Source organism: Trichomycterus rosablanca, chromosome 6 (assembly GCF_030014385.1).
Source record: "Trichomycterus rosablanca isolate fTriRos1 chromosome 6, fTriRos1.hap1, whole genome shotgun sequence".
Classification (NCBI taxonomy): Eukaryota; Metazoa; Chordata; class Actinopteri; order Siluriformes; family Trichomycteridae; genus Trichomycterus; species Trichomycterus rosablanca.
In genome coordinates, this window is record NC_085993.1 from 23,409,262 (window position 1) to 23,431,091 (window position 21,830).

Genomic DNA, 21,830 nt, shown 5'->3' on the forward strand with positions numbered 1-21,830 from the left:
GGAAGCCTGTTTCCTGCCTGGAACCGAGGAATTTCCATTTACGTCCAAATTTACACAAGGTGTGCGTGTGTGTGCGTATGTGTGGTTTTGGGAAAGGGGGTGGGGGATAGCATGAAAAAGGACTGTAAAAGCAGTGTGTGTAATCAGTGGTTCTGACAGGTTTGTAACAGGCTAGCTCAGTGGGAGCAGGCTAATGTTACAACAGTGGAAAGTGAACGACCCCCTCTTGCTAGAACCCTCGCCATGATTAGGTTACGCACGCTAATTGTGCTGAGAGAAGAAAAACACTTGTCATTTGTGCCATGTAGCACAAGTCCCTGCTGAATTTTCCGTCAGTCCCAGCACTCATACATACAGATCCAGCATCTGGCTGGTGTCTTCGTGCCATTTTCAAGAGTGTGTGCATGTATGTTTTTCTAAGCAGCAGGAATAACAGTAAACTGAGAGTGAACACTCATGTACTGGTGAATAAGCAATACTGTGCATAAGCAGCACTTTCTTACCTGTCAGACTGATTTGAAGGGGCAATCTAAGGTCAAATACTGACCTTGTAAAATGCGAACATGAGAAAAAAGTAAAAAGATAAAAACATGGTAAGATGCATGAGAAAGAAAGAGGAGGGGAAAACTAAAATAGCAAAACAGAAGAGAAATGAGAACAGACAAATGAGGAAATAAAGGATTATAAAGGAAAATGAAGATATACAGATGAGAGCAAAAGTGTGTGAGGGTGGTAGACCACAACCAGATGTGTGTAATTATTGAAAGGTCTCTAATCATGTACAGGTGCTTAGCAGTATTGTTCACATTTAGTACACACACTCCAATCATATGCACATTCCTGAACTTCACTATAGGAGGCCCATGAGATACACTTAGTATAAATAACATCCTGACACAAGTGCCATAGGGCTTGTATATGTTAAAATTTAACTGTCCAAATCAAGAGTTTAAATCATTTACAACCAACCCTAAATCAGAAAAAGTTGGGACAGTAATAATCATAATAAAATGCAGTGTTTTTTTACATTTAGTTTAATTTAATTGCAGACAGCATCAACCCAAGATATTTTGTGTTTTGTCTGGTCAGCTTCATTTCATTTGTTAGTATACATCCATTGTGCACCATCCAAATGTGTTGGGACACTAAAGCAATTAGGCAGCATGATGGCTTGGTGGGTAGCCATGTTGCTTTACAGCAAGAAAGTCCTGGGGTTGATTCCCAGGTGGAGCAGTTTGCATGTTCTCCCCGTGTCTTTGTGGGTTTCCTCCGGGTGCTCCTGTTTTCTTACACAGTCCAAAAACAGATGTAAGGTGAACTGGAGGTACAAAATTGCTTGTGACAATGTTTGACATTGAACTTAAATTGATGAATCATAGGTAAACATACTACGTGTTCAGTCATTAATGTAACAAAAGTGTAAAACATGACATTAAAATCCTAACAAACAATCTGTGTTTCAGTCAGTGCTATGCAACTGCTATGAAATTAAGTCTTTGGTTAGGATAAAGAACTGCACATGACTAAAAATGAAATAAAAAGCATTAATTCATTGGCTGTTTTACCACCGCTTTATCCTATTCAGCGTCGCGGTGGGTCAAATCAGGCAGAAGGTAGAAAACACTCTGGACAGGTTGCCAGTCACAATGCGAACACACTCATACCTAGGGCAATTTTGTACCTCCAGTTAACCTGACTGCATGTCTTTGGAGTGTGAGAAGAAACCAGAGCACCCAGAGGAAACTCACACAGACACCGGGATAACATGCAAACTCCACACAGAAAGGACCCAGATCGCTCCACCTGGGAATCAAACCCAGGATTACATTTACATTACATTATCGGCATTTAGCAGACGCCTTTATCCAAAGTGACTTACATTACAGTTACAGTTTACAGTCTGAGCAATTGAGGGTTAAGGGCCTTGCTGAAGGGCCCAACAGCAGCAACCTGGCAGTGGTGGGGCTTGAACCAGCAACCTTTTGATTAGTAGTCCAGTACCTTAACCGCTAGGCTACAACAGCAAGGATCTTCTTGCTGTGAGGCAACCGAGTCCACATGCTGCCCTAAAGACAAAACAATGCTTCTGAGATTAAACATCTGTAAGCCCTTGCTGGTTGCAGGTGCTTGTATCTGTGACCAGACTGCTTCATTGGTTTCAAGCCAAAAACATGTTTACTATTTGCCAAAATGCATATTGCTGGACATTATTATTAAATATTAAATACCTATAGTGTTCAAACCAATATGACTTTAGTAATAAACTGATAATGTCTTGCTTTTAAAAATTTTAGATAACTACCTTAATCTGTCCGTGTCTTTGAGAAACATCATTGAAAGTCAAAGCTATGGTTACATAGTGTACATATGTGTATCACATTTCAGTAACTTGCCGCAATCTTATTAAAAATCAAGTATTAACATATGTTGTTACAGTTAAAAGAGAAATATTTAACCCCAAAAGCATTTATAACTTTTAATAAATAAATGTTATATTTTAGAGTAGCAGGATATTTTGTTAGTACTGCCATGTGACAACTATTTAGCTCCCACATAATATTGCTGTTGGGTTACTACATGATTAAACCATTAGGAACTCAAAGATGAATGAATGAATGAATTTGCTTAAGCCAGGATGTGTTATATAAACCCCACTCAGAACTTACGGTGTTTCAAGATGTGTTGCAACCATAGTGGAAACTAAAAAGCTGTCACAATAGCTGAGAGAGATTTTTTGCACCAAAAGGGCAATCATATAAAAGATTTCCAATACATTAAACACTCCCATAGACACCATTGGAAGTATTGCCTGGAAGTTTTAAACTTGTGACGTAGCAGCAAACCATGGCCAAAGAATGCTCAAAATGTTATCCAGTGGCCATAGCAGTCTCATCAGGACAATGAAGAAAAACCCCCGTGTTACTGCAAAAGACCTACAAAATAACCTTTTGAAGGCTGGGACAAATGTTTCAGTGGCAACCATATTGATGACCACTTAACCCAGGTCTTCATGGCCTGACTCCACAACGCACGCTACTCTCTACCAAGAAGCGCAGGAAGGGTAGTCTAGAGTATGCCAGAAGGAGTTTGGATAAGCATACAAATCTGAGATGGCCGTATGGATCAGTGGCTTGTCTGCTGCATGAAAGACCAGGCTTATGGCCGGGACAATACTATCCTCACGGTCAAGCATGGAGATGGGTCAGTGATGTGGTGATTTTTCTGCTTGACCATGTTACTGTCGTCATGAATAATTCTGCTGTAAAATAAAACCTTGGCAATAATTAGGCTTTCCAGTAAGACAATGATCCCAAGCTCATCTCCAAGTCAACCAAATCTTAGGTAAGGAATCAGTCTGGGAATATCCTAGAGTGACCTTATCAGATTTAAATCTTATTGAAAACTAGCTAGGATTTAAACTAAGTAAGTAATTGCAAACTTATTCACTGAATTTATTAATGGATTTGTGGTATTTAACATATGTTACTGTCCTGACTTCATGGCAGTTTTGGTCATTGATATTGTTCGCATTTCTTGCTCAAAGTACTAAGATTTATGTTTGCCCTATCATGACCTGTTACTATAGTCCACCTTAAAATCATCCCCTGTTTGTATTTTTAATTTCTCTGGTGTAATGAGAATCAGCCAACTAGGAGCCAAATGGGTTAGTCTTTTGGATAAAGCATCACTAAAGCTGAAAGTGATTCAGAGGAGTGTGGCTACAGCATCTTCTCAACATGCAACCAAAGTTTTATAGTTGATTGTAGAGAAGGTTATCAATATTACTTTTATAACTTGCCAAACTCATAAAAAAGTAGCCCAAAAAGTCTAAGTGCCTGGTGAATAACCACGTAATACTTTGTACAGTACCACTCTCAAACGATTTATCTTTTTTCTAGATTGACATTGTTCAGAGGAAACAAGGGATGAAGGCTATGACAGAAACATTTTATGCTGCTATTTTTGGATATGATGAGGTAAGTCTCTCGTACACCACACACCAAAAGTCCAAAGACATGCAGTCTGGATAACTGAAGATACTAAATTGCACATGTGTGTGTATGTGTGTGGGATAAATTTTATGATATTTTGGGTTATTTTTCAAGTCTACACAGATATTTCAGAAAATGAATGGTCATTAAAAGTAATGGAAATGTATTAGTAAAAATGTGTATGAACCCTGAATCTAATGTGGTGGATTTTGTGCATGTAGCAGTGCTAATCTCGCATTGTAGTTTGTTTCTGGTGAGGTAAGGCTCTGTATGTTTGAAAGTCAATACTTCATTCTTAAATAGGTTGTAGTTACCTATTTACAAATACATGTTATAAAGTCACTTGTAATGATCACAGTATACATCAGCATCTGATTAACAACAGAAATATGTAACTATATTCATATTAATAAGCTAAGTCTTTTGCCACTATATCTACCTAAATCCTTATTGGAATGCTGTACACATGCTGTGTAGTCTGTAAAGGGATGTTGGATTGTTCTTAATAAAGAAAATGTCATGTTTTGAGGGATAAATGAAGTGAGCATTTACTGTTGTGTTCCTGGTCAAGATCTTTAACTGAGGGGTTGCTTGAATTGTATCCAGTGTCAATTGTTAGTCACTCTGGAAAAAAACATGAACCCAATATTTAAATGTAGATGGTATGATTGGTAGGCAATTTAAGGGACCTCCTCCTAGTGTTTATCAAACCAATATTTTTTAGATTTTAAAGCCAGACTACTTTGTGGATAAATAACGAATGCTAAATAAGTGTTCAGTTTTGCTTGGATAGGCTTTAAAAAATTGCTGGCACAGTGGATGTCATGTTGAAGTTGTCAATAGTCATCAATAATTTTATTTAATGAGTTTTTTTTTATCCGTAGGGTATCTTGTCAGATGACTGCGTGCTTGCTGCTGCGCTCTGGAGGAATCTTTTCAACAGGCAGTGTCAAGACCCAAGACAGCTTGAGCTTATGGTTGAATACGTCCGCAAACAGGTGAGTGAAGAAGTAATTTTGATTTTAATTTAATGAGCTATAAAGAAAAAAACATTTCTGAAAAAGGTAGAAACTGGGAAAATTTAGAGCTAGAAATAAGGTAAAAATAATAATAATAATAATAATAATAATAATGTAATTTCAATCAGTTGATGTCAACAGGTGACTAATCATGATTTGATAACAAAGCAGTAGCCACCAAAGGCCTCTGAGGAGCTAAGATGGGTTTAGGATCTCTAGTTTGTCAACAAATGCGTGGGAAAATGATTGAACTGTTTAAACTTAAGGTTCCTCAAAGAAAGATTAGAAGGGTTTTGCATATTCCTCCCTCTACAGTGCATAATATCATCAAATGATTAAAGAAATCTAAAGGAATTTTGATGCGTAAAATATGATTTCATTCACTCTTAGATTAACCAAACAATAATGAACCCACTCTATTCTTGAAACCAGAAAAAAAGATTTGATAGCCTTGTATTAGGCTGGGGCCTTAGCTCGCTGTCACATTATAAGTGTTTTGTACTTCATCTGCTGCAAGCCTGGGTGCTTGTTGTCACTTTGGTTTAAGCCTTTCACATGATCCATGGCAAACTCGCTTTATACTGGGTGTGCTATTGAGCAGAAGGCTTGAAATAATAAGCACTATTGACAATGTTGACTGACAATATTGCGGTTTATTTACATCCAGTTTTGAAATGTATTTTATTGTGGTCATCATTTGGAGATGTGAGAGGATAAAACCCAGCAAAAGAATAAAGTGGGTTCATTAAACTTTGTTTGGTTAATCTAAGAGTGAATTAAATCATATTGAAGAGCTATGAGATCACCACAAGCAATTTAAGGATTAGAAAGTGTGCTATAGAAAACGGAAACCCGGTTTTCACATTTCACAGCTCACTGGTCACCGTGCTGTATTTCTTAGTGTGTCATGCTAGATTTAAGGTTAAATACAACAGTTCAGGGTTTTGTCAAATGGTGAGAAACAGTTTCTTTCCATCATGGCTGTGCTTTGCTTCTGCCTACTTCATATAAACAATTTGTCTCACTGGGGGTGCGTTAAAAAGGTCAGTCAAACAGGGTCAAAGACCGTTAAAATTCAATAGAAAAAGATTATGTACCGTGAAAGTCAAGGTAGCGCAGCGATAAGGTAAGAAGCACCACCTCAATTTATAGGAACAATGGCACAGCCAGCATAAAAGTTTATTGCTGCACATCATGTAAATGCAACCATAAGAATGTAAGATTAGGGATAACTGTATACAGACAGACAACACTACGGGTCTGTTCGAAAATTTTGTGAGATTTCTACAGAGAAGAAGGCTGTTCAAATTCTTAGGTACCTTAAAATGCTGCGTTATGAGGTGCCTTATTTTAAAGTGATAAACTGCCTGAATAACGACGAAGCATCCAATGCTTTTTTTTTACCAGTAAAGGCAATCCCAGCATTCAGTGCGGCACAACTTTTCTCACAAAAAATGACAAATATGATGGACGAATGCAGAGCAACGAACGAGATTCTTTTCAAATATAAATAAATTTTCATTGATTTGTAATTTGTATAAAGGTGCACAAGTGTCATTTATTTCCGAATTTGGGCTTGTCAGTGACAGTTTAACTGTTTTTGGTAACAGAGGGAGATATAAAGCTAGCGGGTTGTGCCGCCTCAGCCCATTTGTTTAAATGGCCTGAGGCTAACTGTGTTAGCTTAGTAAGCGAAAACTGCGGTGACGTAATTGCGGTAATCACTGTCTAAGTAGTGTGTCTGAATAACCTGCCTTATAACGATGACTTATTACAATCCTCTCTACTTAGGCAGCTACCTAGGTAGGCAGTAGACAGCAAGGCAGCTCACTAGGTTTTCGAACACACCCTACATGTAACAGGTTCAGTTCCACCAATCTCTCTACTGCTTTAGGTGATACTTAATGTTGTTAGATGGGTCAATGACGTATAAGGATTTTCAACAGGCCAATTTTAAAATACTACAAATAAGAGTGTTTCTTGCAATTGTTCACTCATTTAGAATGTTGTGTACATGTAAATTCCTATTAAAATTTTAAATTAAGTCATTTTAGTGTTTTTTCATTCAGTTTTATTGGCTGTGGCCTAACAAAATGTCATGTGGTGAGACTGTGATTTATTTTAAAATTAATTAATTTTCTCAACATGCTTAAACATTTTTTTGCAAGTACTTAATAATATAATGTGTTTAGAAACAAATGATGTTATTACTTTGAGTTTTTGTAAATAATGTACTGTATTTTTTGTTGTATAACATCAAATTCACTTCCTTAAATGTACTTAACAGACTTATTTTTTCTGTAAATCACATTAAACACATTAAAATGTTTTACAATTACCATTAACTTAGGCATACTGCATCAGTGATTAATATTTCAGTAACATAAGTGAGATTTATTATTTATAATTTAATTCAGTTACGTCTGTTATTGGTTGCACCACATGATAAGTGGTCGCCCCAAATGACACGAAGACCTCCTATTGTTAAAAATCTATTTGAAGAGATCAATAAACAAATTCCCTACAACAATAGATTTAAACCAGATTTTATTAACATTTCATCGAACTGACATGAATAGAAATGTTTCACAAACTTTCCATGAAAGGGTGAAACATGGTCTGTAACAATGCTTAGGTAGGAGCTATGTGTCAGATTAACATCCACATGGATGGGAGGACCCAAGATTTCCCAGCACAATGTTGCCCAAAGCATCACACTGCCTCCGCCGGCTCGCCTACTTCCCATAGTGCATCCTGGTGCCATGTGTTTCCCATGTAAGCAATGCACATGCACCAGCACCCGGCCATCTACGTGATGTAAAAGAAAACATGCTTCCTCAGACAAGGCCACCTTCTTCCATTGCTCCATGGACTAGTTCCAATGCTCGTGTGCCCATTGTTGGTGGACAGGGGTCAGCATGGGCACCCTGACTGGTCTGCGGCTATGTAGCCCCATGTGCAACAAACTGTGCTGCTCTGTGTTTTCTGACACCTTTCCATCAGAACCAGCATGAACTTCTTCAGCAGTTTGAGCTACAGTAGCTCGTCTGTTGGATCGGACCACACGGACCAGCCTTCACTTCCCACGTGCATCAATGAGCCTTGGCCGCCCATGATGCTGTTGCCGGTTTACCACTGTTCCTTCCTTCAACCACTTTTGATAGATACTGACCACTGCAGACTGGGAACACCCCACAAGAGCTGCAGTTTTGGAGATGCTCTGACCCAGTCATTTATATTTATATAAATATATAAATAAAAAAGAATAAATGCCTAAAAATGCATAATTACCAAAGTGAAATTACATTTACTAATTTTAATTTAGCATTTTTCACAAGTTGTTCAAAGTTTAAACATAAATCATTGTTTCTGAAATATTAGAATATTAGTCATATTGCAATAAAATCTATTCCAAAAATACTATAATAAAGTACTTTACGTATATAAATCATGTTATATATATAAAAGCACAAATACTGCCAATCTAGGACATATATCCATCATGGAAATCACTCTGCAATGGTCGCACTGCATGATATTTGGTCGCACCACATGATTTTTTCAAGTTTAGTTCAAATTTACAGGCACAGAATTGGCCACCTAAACAAAATAAGCTAGCTTCCCACATAATGTAAATCTGAAATCTATAATCAAAATATATGTTTGTAGAAATAACTTAATATTCATTATATTTTTGAGGTCATACCACATGATATCTAAAAATGGCAACTACTGTACATACCAGCTGTTAAAAAGGTTATTTTTTTGAAAATTGAGTGAGTTACAAACCTGCTTGTTGCTTTCAAGGGCCCTTGACAAATGGGTGTATTATACAACTTTTAGTCTTTAACTTGTTTTCAACATAAAAATCCCAAAGTGGCCGTTTCTTCATGGTCGCACCACATGATATTTCATAAAATGGGCATCATCTGACAAAGTTTGTTTGTATATTATGATGGAAATTAAAATAAAAAACACTTTGCATTTTTGTACAGTACTGCAAAACACTTTGAAAATTATGCCGAATAAGACAGAAAATGAAGACGAATAGGTGTAGAGAATTTCAATGAAGTTTTTTAAACAGAAGTCATGGCCGGACGGTCGCACCATATGATATTTTGACACTTTAAAAAACAAAAAATGACAATTTACTAATGTTTGTTAAAAGTCAAATTGAGTACATACAGTGTATCACAAAAGTGAGTACACCCCTTACATTTCTGCAAATATTTCATTATATCTTTTCATGGGACAACACTATAGACATGAAACTTGGATATAACTTAGAGTAGTCAGTGTACAGCTTGTATAGCAGTGTAGATTTACTGTCTTCTGAAAATAACTCAACACACAGCCATTAATGTCTAAATAGCTGGCAACATAAGTGAGTACACCCCACAGTGAACATGTCCAAATTGTGCCCAAATGTGTCGTTGTCCCTCCCTGGGGTCATGTGTCAAGGTCCCAGGTGTAAATGGGGAGCAGGGCTGTTAAATTTGGTGTTTTGGGTACAATTCTCTCATACTGGCCACTGGATATTCAACATGGCACCTCATGGCAAAGAACTCTCTGAGGATGTGAGAAATAGAATTGTTGCTCTCCACAAAGATGGCCTGGGCTATAAGAAGATTGCTAACACCCTGAAACTGAGCTACAGCATGGTGGCCAAGGTCATACAGCGGTTTTCCAGGACAGGTTCCACTCGGAACAGGCTTCACCAGGGTCGACCAAAGAAGTTGAGTCCACGTGTTCGGCGTCATATCCAGAGGTTGGCTTTAAAAAATAGACACATGAGTGCTGCCAGCATTGCTGCAGAGGTTGAAGACGTGGGAGGTCAGCCTGTCAGTGCTCAGACCATACGCCGCACACTGCATCAACTCAGTCTGCATGGTCGTCATCCCAGAAGGAAGCTGACGCACAAGAAAGCCCGCAAACAGTTTGCTGAAGACAAGCAGTCCAAGAACATGGATTACTGGAATGCCCTGTGGTCTGACGAGACCAAGATAAACTTGTTTGGCTCAGATGGTGTCCAGCATGTGTGGCAGCGCCCTGGTGAGAAGTACCAAGACAACTATATCTTGCCTACAGTCAAGCATGGTGGTGGTAGCATCATGGTCTTGGGCTGCATGAGTGTTGCTGGCACTGGGGAGCTGCAGTTCATTGAGGGAAACATGAATTCCAACATGTACTGTGACATTCTGAAACAGAGCATGATTCCCTCCCTTCGAAAACTGGGCCTCATGGCAGTTTTCCAACAGGATAACGACCCCAAACACAACCTCCAAGATGACAACTGGCTTGCTGAGGAAGCTGAAGGTAAAGGTGATGGACTAAACTCAATTGAGCACCTGTGGCGCATCCTCAAGTGGAAGGTGGAGGAGTTCAAGGTGTCTAACATCCACCAGCTCCGTGATGTCATCATGGAGGAGTGGAAGAGGATTCCAGTAGCAACCTGTGCAGCTCTGGTGAATTCCATGCCCAGGAGGGTTAAGGCAGTGCTGGATAATAATGGTGGTCACACAAAATATTGACACTTTGGGCACAATTTGGACATGTTCACTGTGGGGTGTACTCACTTATGTTGCCAGCTATTTAGACATTAATGGCTGTGTGTTGAGTTATTTTCAGAAGACAGTAAATCTACACTGCTATACAAGCTGTACACTGACTACTCTAAGTTATATCCAAGTTTCATGTCTATAGTGTTGTCCCATGAAAAGATATAATAAAATATTTGCAGAAATGTGAGGGGTGTACTCACTTTTGTGATACACTGTATATGGGAGAGATACTACATACATGGGAGAGATACTACATACATATGGCATCTTTTTATGCATTTAAACATTTTCTTAACTGAAGAAAATGCAGTCGGACAAAAAATGTAGGCGTCACGTCAATGACCCAGATATTAGATATTACACATTCTATTGTGTGCACCAGAGCAAGTTGCTAGATTTTAGATTTTACACATTCTGGACTATTCATGTGGACTGGTTTTAAACTGAAAAAAGTGTGTAATGATTTGTATTGGAGTCTTGAGAGGAAATACTGTGTGAAATCAATAAAAACAACCAATAAGGTTTAGTTTAGCATTACTAATCTAATCATTCCAGGGTCATACATGGTTATGTAGTGAAAAAAAAAACATCTGGTGAAAGTCCTTAAAAATTGATTATGGAAAAACCCATCTTTACCCTGTTAGAGTTTCTCTCAAAGGGACTTTATGCACTGTATTCATGTGAATTGGTTTTAAATTGAAAGAAATGTATAATGATTTGTGTAAGTGTATAATGATTATGTAGTGAAAAAGAAATCTGGCGAATGTCCTTGAAAATGCATTATGGACAAAAAAAAAAGCAGTTTTCTCAATTTCACCCGTCGCTATCTAAATAAGTTTAATCTACAACACAAGCAAAACAACAATTTCAATCTAAGTAAACTAGCAAAATCTTTACTATTAGTGTAGTCCAATCATTCTGTTCTGTTCTCTCAGAAGTGTGTTGAGTGCACTGCTGTCCGACTTACAGATCCTTGTCTTTTAACATACCTATTATTTGGATTTTTTTTAGCCATGCTAGCTTATACGTGTTAATTATAGGCTTATATTTGCTTAGACACTGTTGACTTACTTTGGAATGATTTACTGTTGTGTTCAGAACATTGTTGATGTATTATATAATGTGTGTAAAGACACGATTGGTGGTGTATTTTTTTGTTACATAATATTTACTATTGGCGGCACGATGGTTCAGTGGGTAGCACTGTTGCCTCACAGCAAGGAGGTCCTGGGTTAGATCCCCAGGTGGGGCAGTCCTGGACCTTTCTGTGCGGAGTTTGCATGTTCTCCCCGTGTCTGCGTGGGTTTCCTTCAGGAGCTCCTGTTTCCTCCCACAGTCCAAAAACATGCAGTCAGGTTCATTGGGGACACTGAATTGCCCTATGTGTGTGTGTGTGTGTGTTGTGTTGTGTTGTGTTGTGTGTGCCCTGCGATGGATTGGCGCCCCATCCAGGGTGTTACTGTGTGCCTTGCACCCATTGAAAAGCTGGGATAGGCTTCAGCACCTCCCTGTGACTCTTATTGGATAAGCGGTTAAGTAAGTAAGTGAGAATATTTACTATTATTGTATTATTTGCCCAGGAACAGTGATAGCCAAGTGGGTAGGGCTTTGGGCTATTAACTGAAAGGTTGAGAGTTTGAATCCCAGCTCTGCCATGCAGCCACTGTTGGGCCCTTGAGCAAGGCCCTTAACCTTCTCTGCTCTAGAAGCGCCATACAATGGCTGGCCCTGTGCTCTGACCCCAGCTTCCAAAACAAACTGGGATGTAAGAAGAAATAATTTTATTGTACTGTACACATGTATATGTATATATAACAAATAAAGCTGTTCTGTTCTAAATAGGTGATGACAGTAGCAGTGGTAGAACTCACTGGCTCAAGCTTCACCAATGTTAGACAGGCCTAACTCTCAGTGGCTTAAATTGTATTTAGTTGCTAAATCTGCTAAATACAATAAATGTAAATAAGTGAGTAAAAAGTGAGTATGAGTATGTGATGCCGTGCAATTAATTTTGACCATGATAAAGCAATTAGTGCAAGTAAATGATGAATAAATGTAGAATAGATGTAACTCTTATGTAAAATGATACTGCATGAACACCACTAACTGTGTTTACTGCAGCGAATAACAGTAGCTTGAGAGGCATCAGGAAAATCATTTATCAGATTCACAGACTGTACAAGATATTTATTATGGACTAGAGACAACATCAGAAGCGTCTTATCTGGGCTAAAAAGAAAAAAGAACTGAACTGTTGCACAGTGGTCCAAAGTCCATTTTTGCAATTTATTTGTAAATCTTGGTCCAAGAGTCTGGAGGAAGGGTGTCTGGGGTCAAGTGTGAAGTTTCCACAGTCTGTGATGGTTTGGGGTGCCATGTCATGTGCAGATGTTGGTCCACTGTGTTTTATTAAGTCCAAAGTCAATGCCGCTGTCTACCAGCAGATTTCAGAGCTTCATGGCTGTTCTGATCGCATTTTACATTATTTGTTCTGATTTGAATCCATTGTAAAAACAACTCAGTACTTGATACTGATCCGATACAGTTTTTAAAGTAGGTTGACACATTTAGAGCAAGTTTAATTAAATGATCGATCTGTGTTGTTAGTCAACATTAAAAAACTGTATAAAAAACACTACATTTACAATTAAGTATTTGGCAGATGATGTTTATTCAGTGTGATGATCTGAAATGGATTGGCGTCCTGTATGGATTGGGTGTATTTTTGGCTTGCATCTGGTGTTTCCATGTGACAGTAAATCCAACCTGACCCTGACCAGGATAAAGTGGTGATGAATTTGAAGCTAGTTCAGTTGGATGATTGTGAGAAAAATCACACTTTTTTTTATCCAGAGTTAAGATAGGTTGGTATCCAGTCAGATAATTTTAAGGTCATTGATTTCATTTAGTTTGTTAAGTACTGTGGTGGAAAAACCCTTAATGAAATAACACAGAGACTGGATTTCTCTGGAGAAAAGAGTTTTAATCTTGTCTGCAGAAAAGGATCACACCGACAGAGTCTCACACCAACAGAGTCTCACACAGAGACTGCGATAACATTGGGAAAAATTAACATCCTTATATACTCTAGTTGGTGACTTTGTAGGACAGTGGAAGATTCCACCGTTAACAGAGATTTCTTAGCTAGAGCATGGGAACAGGTCTAAACAAGCCTAAACAAGCCTAAACATAAAATGCAATTGACGCATTTCTTATCAAATACACCATGTACACATCCAGTAACATTCCACTGTAGCAGTATTTCTGATTATGTATAAATACTTTTAGTGTAAATTAACATTTAATTTTCTCTCAGACTAATAGGTTAAAAAAAATAATAATACTGATCTGAAGTGGGCCTGTACCTATCAGTTCCTGGTCATTTAAAAACAAATTATTTTTTAACAAACTAATGTTCTATTTATTAACATAATTATACTAGTCTGGCTAGTTCTCTAGAGTGCCAGTCACTGCACCAAGTGTATGAAACAGGAAGCCAACTAAATACACACAGTAAAAAAGCAAGGAAGAGAATGCCCTTGCACTCTGTTAAAGCCACTGACTCTGTGCAGCTGTGTTGGCCATTACCAGTGATGGCAGGAATTTATTACAAATGAGGTGAGTGTTCTTATGTATGTGAGTGCACACACTCCTGAGGGGCCTTTTAAAATAAAAATAATCTTACAAATAAACACAAAGCACAGCCTCAGTTTCTAAGTCTGATTAGTGCAACATGGAGAGGCTCAAAAGCAAGTGAGAGGGAAAGTGTAAAAGTCAAAAGAAGCAGAAACTCAGGGTATAGATGCAGCACATAAAACATCTAACAAGGCGCTTTGTTATGTAATTGTTGTCTTTAACTATGTAGCATTTTTCATGCAAAACTAGCAGGAAAATAAGAGGTTGGATTTGCTGCAAATAAATGAAATATCCCTGATGTTAGCTATCATAGCTAGAAAGTTGACAACACATTCATGCAGTGACCAACAATAGTCACAGGCGCATTCAACTAACGTTAATGTATTTACACTGATCAGCCATAACATTAAAACCACCTCCTTGTTTCTACACTCACTGTCCATTTTATCAGCTCCACCATATAGAAACACCTTGTAGTTCTACAATTACTGACTGTAGTCCATCTGTTGCTCTACATACTTTTTTAACCTCCTTTTACTCTGTTCTTCAATGGTCAGGACCACCACAGAGCAGGTATTATTTAGGTGGTGGATCATTCTCAGCACTGCAGTGACACTGACATGGTGGTGGTGTGTTAGTGTGTTGTGCTGGTATGAGTGGATCAGACACAGCAATGTTGATGGAGTTTTTAAATACTGTGTCCACTCACTGTCCACTCTGTAAGACACTCCTACCTAGTTAGTCCACCTTGTAGATGTAAAGTCAGAGGCGATCGCTCATCTGTTGCTGCTGTTTGAGTTGGTCATCTTCCGGACCTTCATCAGTGGTCACAGGACGCTGCCCACAGGGCACTGTTGGCTGGATATTTTTGGTTGGTGGACTATTCTCAGTCCAGCAGTGACAGTGAGGTGTTTAAAAACTCCATCCATGCTGCTGTGTCTTATCCACTCATACCAGCACAACACACACTAACACACCACCACCATGTCAGTGTCACTGCAGTGCTGAGAATGATCCATCACCCAAATAATACCTACTCTGTGGTGGTCCTGTGGGGGTCCTGACCACTGAAGAACAGGGTGAAGGGAGGTTAAAAAAGTATGTAGAGAAACAGATGGACTACAGTCAGTAATTGTAGATCTACAAAGTGCTTCTATATGGTAAGTGGAGCTGGTAAAATTGTAACAGTAAGTGTAGAAACAAGTAGGTGGTATTAATGTTATTGCTGATTGGTGTATCTAATTAGAAAACCCACATAAAGTCTTAAAAGGTCAATCATTGTAGCATGTGTATCGTATTGGATGAGAGTAGCCTTCACTTATTACATACTCGTATAGTATCCTGTGTAGATGTACTTGCTTATGATAAATAACAGTATTAGTGTTTGATTAAAGTTCAAGTAGTTTTATTTGTTTTACAATCAGTGTTCATTCACGTTGAGTCATTATCAGCAAGAGCAAGCAGTAGGAAAATGAGTACTAGTCAGATAAAAGTATACAGCAGTACAAGAGATGAGTCAGTGTTGCTTGATATAATAAGTCTGAGTCAGATCACTTATGGTCAACACTCCCTTCTTAAATATGATGGTAAGAAATACCAGTTGTTTACTTTTAATATTTCTTTCATGTTCACTCTGGTGCTTTCAGAGGAGAGAGAGAGAGAGTGAAAAAAGAAGCAAGTATTGAAGAGAAGATTAGAATATAAAATCGAGGGAGGGAGAGAGAGCTGGAGAAGATTGATCGAGAGGAGAACAGAGCAGATTAGCCATAATTGTAAAATGTAAAGCAAGTTCATCTCATGAGTTGGTGACTTTTCAAACCCATTTCTCATCGTGGTTCTTGCCTAGTTCCCAAGTGATTAAACAGCAGAGGTGGAAAGTAACAAATTACATTTACTCGCGTTACTGTAATTGAGTAGTTTCTTTGTGTACTTGTACTTTTTAAAGTAGATTTTACAACCTGTAATTTTACTTTTACTTAAGTATGTTTTGTATTAAGAATTGTAATTCGCTACATTTTAAATAACATCCGTTACTGAGTAAAAAAAAAAAAAAAACAATAAAAAAAAACTCGACATTAAACCGGCCCGTTAGGCTGTTTGATCCGGCCTGCTGAGCATTTACGCATTTGTGTGCTTTAGAGTAGGTTTTGCGAACTGAATCACTGAATTAACGAGTCAGAAACGACTCACTCTGTTTCATTATGATGTTGTGCATAAACAACTCCATGAATCGGTTCATTTGGTGAAGAGATTCAGATGTATAAAGCAATCAGAGCTTCAGAATTCACATTCTGGGCGGAATTTCAATCTCTTTCTTCATTGGTTGTTCTATAAATGACAGTTTAGTGAACGAATCACCAATTTAAGCTTTTTACCGGGAAAGCCGAGAGAATAAATATAGTTTTCGTTAGTTAGGTGGATAAAACAGTTGGGTATGGATTTATATAATCTGGAAACATACAAGATGGTCTTATATAAAGTGGATTATATCCCTAATGGAACAACACATGGATATAGATCAGGTAAGCAGATAAGTGGTTATGATTTTCTGTTGCTGTGTGACTGATCTGGGTCGCGGTTCTGCTGTTTACGGTTGGCTTTCATTTTGCAACGATAGCAAAGCATTATGAAATATTGTGATTTTTTATGTTCATTATTTTTGAGTATTTATTTAAGTAAAACGGACAGCATAAATGTGATTGTGAGATTCTGCTGGTTTGTTTTTGATTTTGATCATGTTCCTATGACAGTTTAAGACCCGTTATATTTTTTATAGGTGCAACCCTAACTGACTAACCCTTTTATTGAGGATAAACAGAAATAATGCTGTTTTGAATTGATAACAGCAGTTGCAGTATGTTAGGTGTGTAGAGGTTAAATCCACACATGAACTGCTAATATACTGCATGGCTGGTGAGCTGTGTGTAGTCTGCTGTATCATTCATCTATCAACTTCTGTTGGAAAATGACATTCCTCCTTCTGTTAAAAAAGTAACAAAGTAACGTTTACTCTGAGTACATTTTAAATTAGTTACTTTTTACTTGGAGTAGATTTTTAGACTAGTAATTTTACTCGTACTTAAGTAAAAAATCATTAAAGTAATAGTACTTTTACTTGAGTACAATATTTTAGTACTCTTTCCACCTCTGTTAAACAGTGTATAAAAAATGTGAAGTTTTTAAAGCGTCCAGGTGGCGCAGCGAGATATTTCACTAGTACACCAGCGCTGAGATTCTGAACACCCCGGTTTAAATCAAGGGCACCATCTAGCAGGCACAATTGGCAGTGCCTGCATCACACACAAATTGGCCGCCGAGTCTGCTGGGTGGGGAAATGACCGGACCAGGTGGGTGGTCATGACCAGACCAAATGCTGTGCAAGGACCCTGGTTATGCCTAGTTCACACTACACGACTTTTGCCCTGATTTTTGCTCACCGACTGGTCGGCGCTAGATTTGCCGGCTCAGGAGCAACTCGGCATTCGCTCAGCGATCGAAACTCGGCTATCAATCGCTATGTAACTACTCGATCCGAGCGGTTTGCCCGAAGTGAGATTTCTAGCATGTCAGATATCTGAATCTAAGTTGCCCGACTGGCAATGATTGTTATGTCAAACAGCCAATGAGAACGCAAGATGCAGTGTAAGTGGAAACACAGGGGAGGAGTTGTAAAAAGATGGGATGGGGCATAATATAGTTTATATCAGAATACACCAGCACACAATCAAGTTTCACAGTATTTCTGACCTTATTGTTCTCTACAAAACTCCAACTCACTACAGAACAATCCCTGCTGTTCGCGTTGCCAAATCCACTCAGATGCATTTATTTTTTCTCCTTGATTTTACGCTGCACATCAGCGCATAAACTTTGATCGCTCGCTACTTGTTGATGTGCATTTTTGGACGTGGTATCATTAAACCCCTCGTCACTTCTTGCGTTTGTTTTCATGACAAAAGAGTTTGAGAGACCAGAGAAGCTCGCCTGCGATTCCAGTTGGTGATAGATCGTGTGGTGTGAAACCCCCTATCGCCGATCAGTCGTGTAGTGTGAAATACACTACTAACCCTTGAAAGACTCCCGATTACAAGAGATCCAGTTGTGTAGTGTGAACTGTATAGCGACCCGACGACTTGGAAAGTCGTGTAGTGTCAACTTGGCATTAGCAGACCGAGGCGTCTGTGCAGAAGCATGGGCGTACATAAGGGGTCCGTTTGGAGGGCATGTGAGCAGCAAATATACCCTCCTCGAAAGCGATCAGGGATCCACAGCAGCAGACGACAAATTGACTATGCTAAATTGGGAGAAAAAGGAAGAAAATTAATAAAGAAAATAGAAAGAAAATGTAAAAACTGTAAAAAATGTAAAAAGACTCTTGTGTTTATTTCACTTTACAACATGTCCTAACATTTCTGGTGTTTGTATTTCTTGAAATTAAAAGGCAGGGTGTTTAAATTAATTGCAGTACATTGTATTATAATTGTAATATGTTAATATCTTTAATATTAATGTGTGACAATTCATTGCTTTGTATTTTCTTTTCCTCCTCGCACAGATGCAGTATATTGATGCCCTGGACGGGGATGATCTGCTTTTAACTGGAGAGGTCAAATGGCGTCCTCTGGTGGAGGAGAATGCACAGAGCATCCTAAAGGCGGCCACACCAACCTACAATGATACCGGCCTTTAGAATGATTTGACCCTGTTAGAGAACAATACCCAGTGTCATTGTTTGAGTGCTCCGAAAACAAGAGCAGCCAGTAAGACCCGCTGCTGATTTGTTAATTTCTGTTTCTCCTTTCTGTAATTTATGTATCTTCGTCACCTCCTGATAAACCAGTATACTGTGATGGGACTGTGCACACACACACACACACACACTACCTATAAACCTAACACATATTGAAAGTATGGTACTTCTTCTTCTAGGAAGTGCTACAGTGCTATTTTTCCCTTGCACCTACTGTAGCAGTCATGGTTTCTTTACTCCTATTATGTCAGATGAAAGGGTGAGTGTGTGGGTGTGTATGTGTTTACCTGTTCGCTAGGGACATTACGCTGTATTTATCATGCAGGCTCTTATTTTAAGTGTTCTAAAATAAATATATATTTCCCAGTATTCTGAAGATATTGTTTTTTTATACTGAACAGTTCCACAGTACTAAAGGTTCCAATTATGTTGACCAGATCTGTATTTACAGCTTTGGGTTTGGCCCATTTTTTGCCCAGGAGTGTACATGTGCATTAGGATTTTAGAGACATATATGCTGCCATCATTCCTGGGAAGTGCAAGGTTATTTTAGCAAGACCATGCCAGACCTCATGCTACATGCACCACAGCAGCATGTCCAGAACTGTCTCCCATTAGAATGTCTGACACATTATGAAGTGATAAATCAGACAATGACGACCACACCTTGTTGAGCAGCTTCTGATAAGTCTTGTATCAAGCAAATTCCATTTGCAAAATTACAGCAGTTAGATCATCAGTTCCTAAACAAATAATACATGTATTTAATAAGAATGGTAAAGTAACAGTGGTATGCCTCTGTCCCAAACTTGGTTCTGAGAGTGCTTTATAAGACGTTTAAAAGACGTTGAGTCACAAATATACAACACAAATATAATATAAAAAAAATACTGAAATACAATTGAAAACAAATAAATACAATAAAACCTGTGCTTTACCTTTACTTCTTTTTTTTATGCTTCTTAATTGTGGAGATGCTTGATGTTGGAATACTGTATTCCGTTCAGTAAAGGCACATTCACATAAGAAGCGGAATAGCTTTTGTGCCAGCTGTGCCGTTATTTCCTATGGAGCGTGGCGGTGCACAAAGCTTAACGTGACTTATTGTACTAAAGCAAGGAATTACAATAATGAAGAGAACTTATGAGCAGTAATAATTAAGAGAAGTTTAGTGTTCCTCTGTTGTTCTTTTAATACATTGAGTCATATTAAGCATTTTTTTATGATAAGCATTTTAGACTTTCTCTGAAAAGCTGATTCTCACAATTTCTCAGAACCCTGAGCTTTAACACAAGTTTAAAAGTGAAACAGGAGGAAAATCTTTGATGACTTTGATGATGTTTTACTCAAGCCGAGCACTGAACAAAACAGGCAGGAAAAAAAGCAAAATGGCAGTCATACACAAGTTTAAGGGGGGAAAAAAATTTATCAACAAAGGGGAGTCGAGAGTCGAGTCGTCTCAAAGATTTCGAGTTTAGGGGATGTTGAGTTACAAGGTACCACTGTAGTCCAATGTGAAATGTACAACCAGTAGAGGACAGCAATCCATTGTTAAGTCACTAATCTGTAATGAGAAACGTTTACTTCATAGGGCCTCACATTTAGTATTTTAAAGGGAATATTAGTTTATTTCAGGGTCCAGTACTATTATGTTGGGGTTTGTTTAAATGTTAATAATAAATTGTTCCATGGGTTTTCTAATAAATGCAGTTCATATGATAAAAATTCCAATATGCTTATTATAACCTTTAGATGTAAAGACGTTATAGTGTCTTCCAAGAAGCTGTAATTGTCATTTAACCTTTAGAACCCTGTAGATTTTTCATTGTACTCTACAGAGAAGTAAGGGCATAATGAAGATTACTTTAGGATGTGCCACAGCCACAAACAAATGGTTCGTCGAAGCTCACTGACTTTAAAGCATAAATGTACAGTACATCCATATAAAAATTACAGAATTAAATAAGCACCTCTATGAACCAACACAAAAATGTACCTTGAGATCTTTATAAAGCGGGCGGCACGGTGGCTAAGTGGGTAGCACTGTCGCCTTACAGCAAGAAGGTCCTGGGTTCTATCCCTAGGTGGGGTGGTCTGGGGCCTTTCTGTGTGGAGTTTGCATGTTCTCCCCATGTCCGCATGGGTTTCATCCGGGTGCTCCGGTTTCCTCCCACAGTCCAAAGACATGCAAGTCATGTGAATTGGAGACACTAAATTGTCCATGACTGTGTTCGATATAACCTTGAGAAGTGATGAATCTTGTGTAACGAGTAATTACCGTTCCTGTCATGAATGTAACCAAAGTGTGTAAAACATGACATTAAAATCCTAATAAACAAACAAACAACAAACAATCTTTATAAAGCAAAAAAAAATTGTCAGGGCTGCTATTCAGAAACCTATTCTAACCCTGAGAAATGTAAGGTAATATGATTTGATGGGTCAAGTTTCACCATATTTCCTATGGATGAATTTATCAAATAATGATGATGATCTCCCACACACAATATCTATGGTAACATCATTGAACATTTATGGCAGCTTTGGGTGCACTGACTTTGCAGCCTTCTTTATTTGTCTCAGAACAAAAAGATGTGCTTGTGGAAGGAAACTCCCAAGTACAATCACAACACTTGTATGACAGCAGTTGTAAAGTTGCTTTAAAGTTAAAAGTTTGCTCTGTTCCTTATTCAACTCTAAATATACTAAAATATTAAGGGAACACTTAATCATCACAGTATAACACCAGCCAGTTAAACTCTAGGAATACCAATCTGCCCAGTTAGAAAGCATAAGCGTTTGTAAATCAGTTTCATCAGCTCTGGTGCAAATAAAAGTGACAACAGGTGCAGCTGGAGAAGCCATTGCAGGA

General features: G+C 38.3%; 1 protein-coding gene across 1 annotated transcript in view; it reads left to right on the top strand.

The window, feature by feature from the left end:
- The window catches only part of LOC134316376 (ubiquinol-cytochrome-c reductase complex assembly factor 1), a 48,105-nt gene extending 28,771 nt beyond the window's left edge, over positions 1 to 19,334 (top strand). The window contains exons 7-9 of the mRNA XM_062996733.1: positions 3,900 to 3,977; positions 4,877 to 4,990; positions 18,764 to 19,334. Of these exons, the coding sequence (XP_062852803.1) occupies positions 3,900 to 3,977; positions 4,877 to 4,990; positions 18,764 to 18,898 (327 nt within the window). The 3' untranslated portion in view covers positions 18,899 to 19,334. The remainder of the gene's footprint in view (positions 1 to 3,899; positions 3,978 to 4,876; positions 4,991 to 18,763) is intronic.
- Positions 19,335 to 21,830: the final 2,496 nt, after the last annotated feature.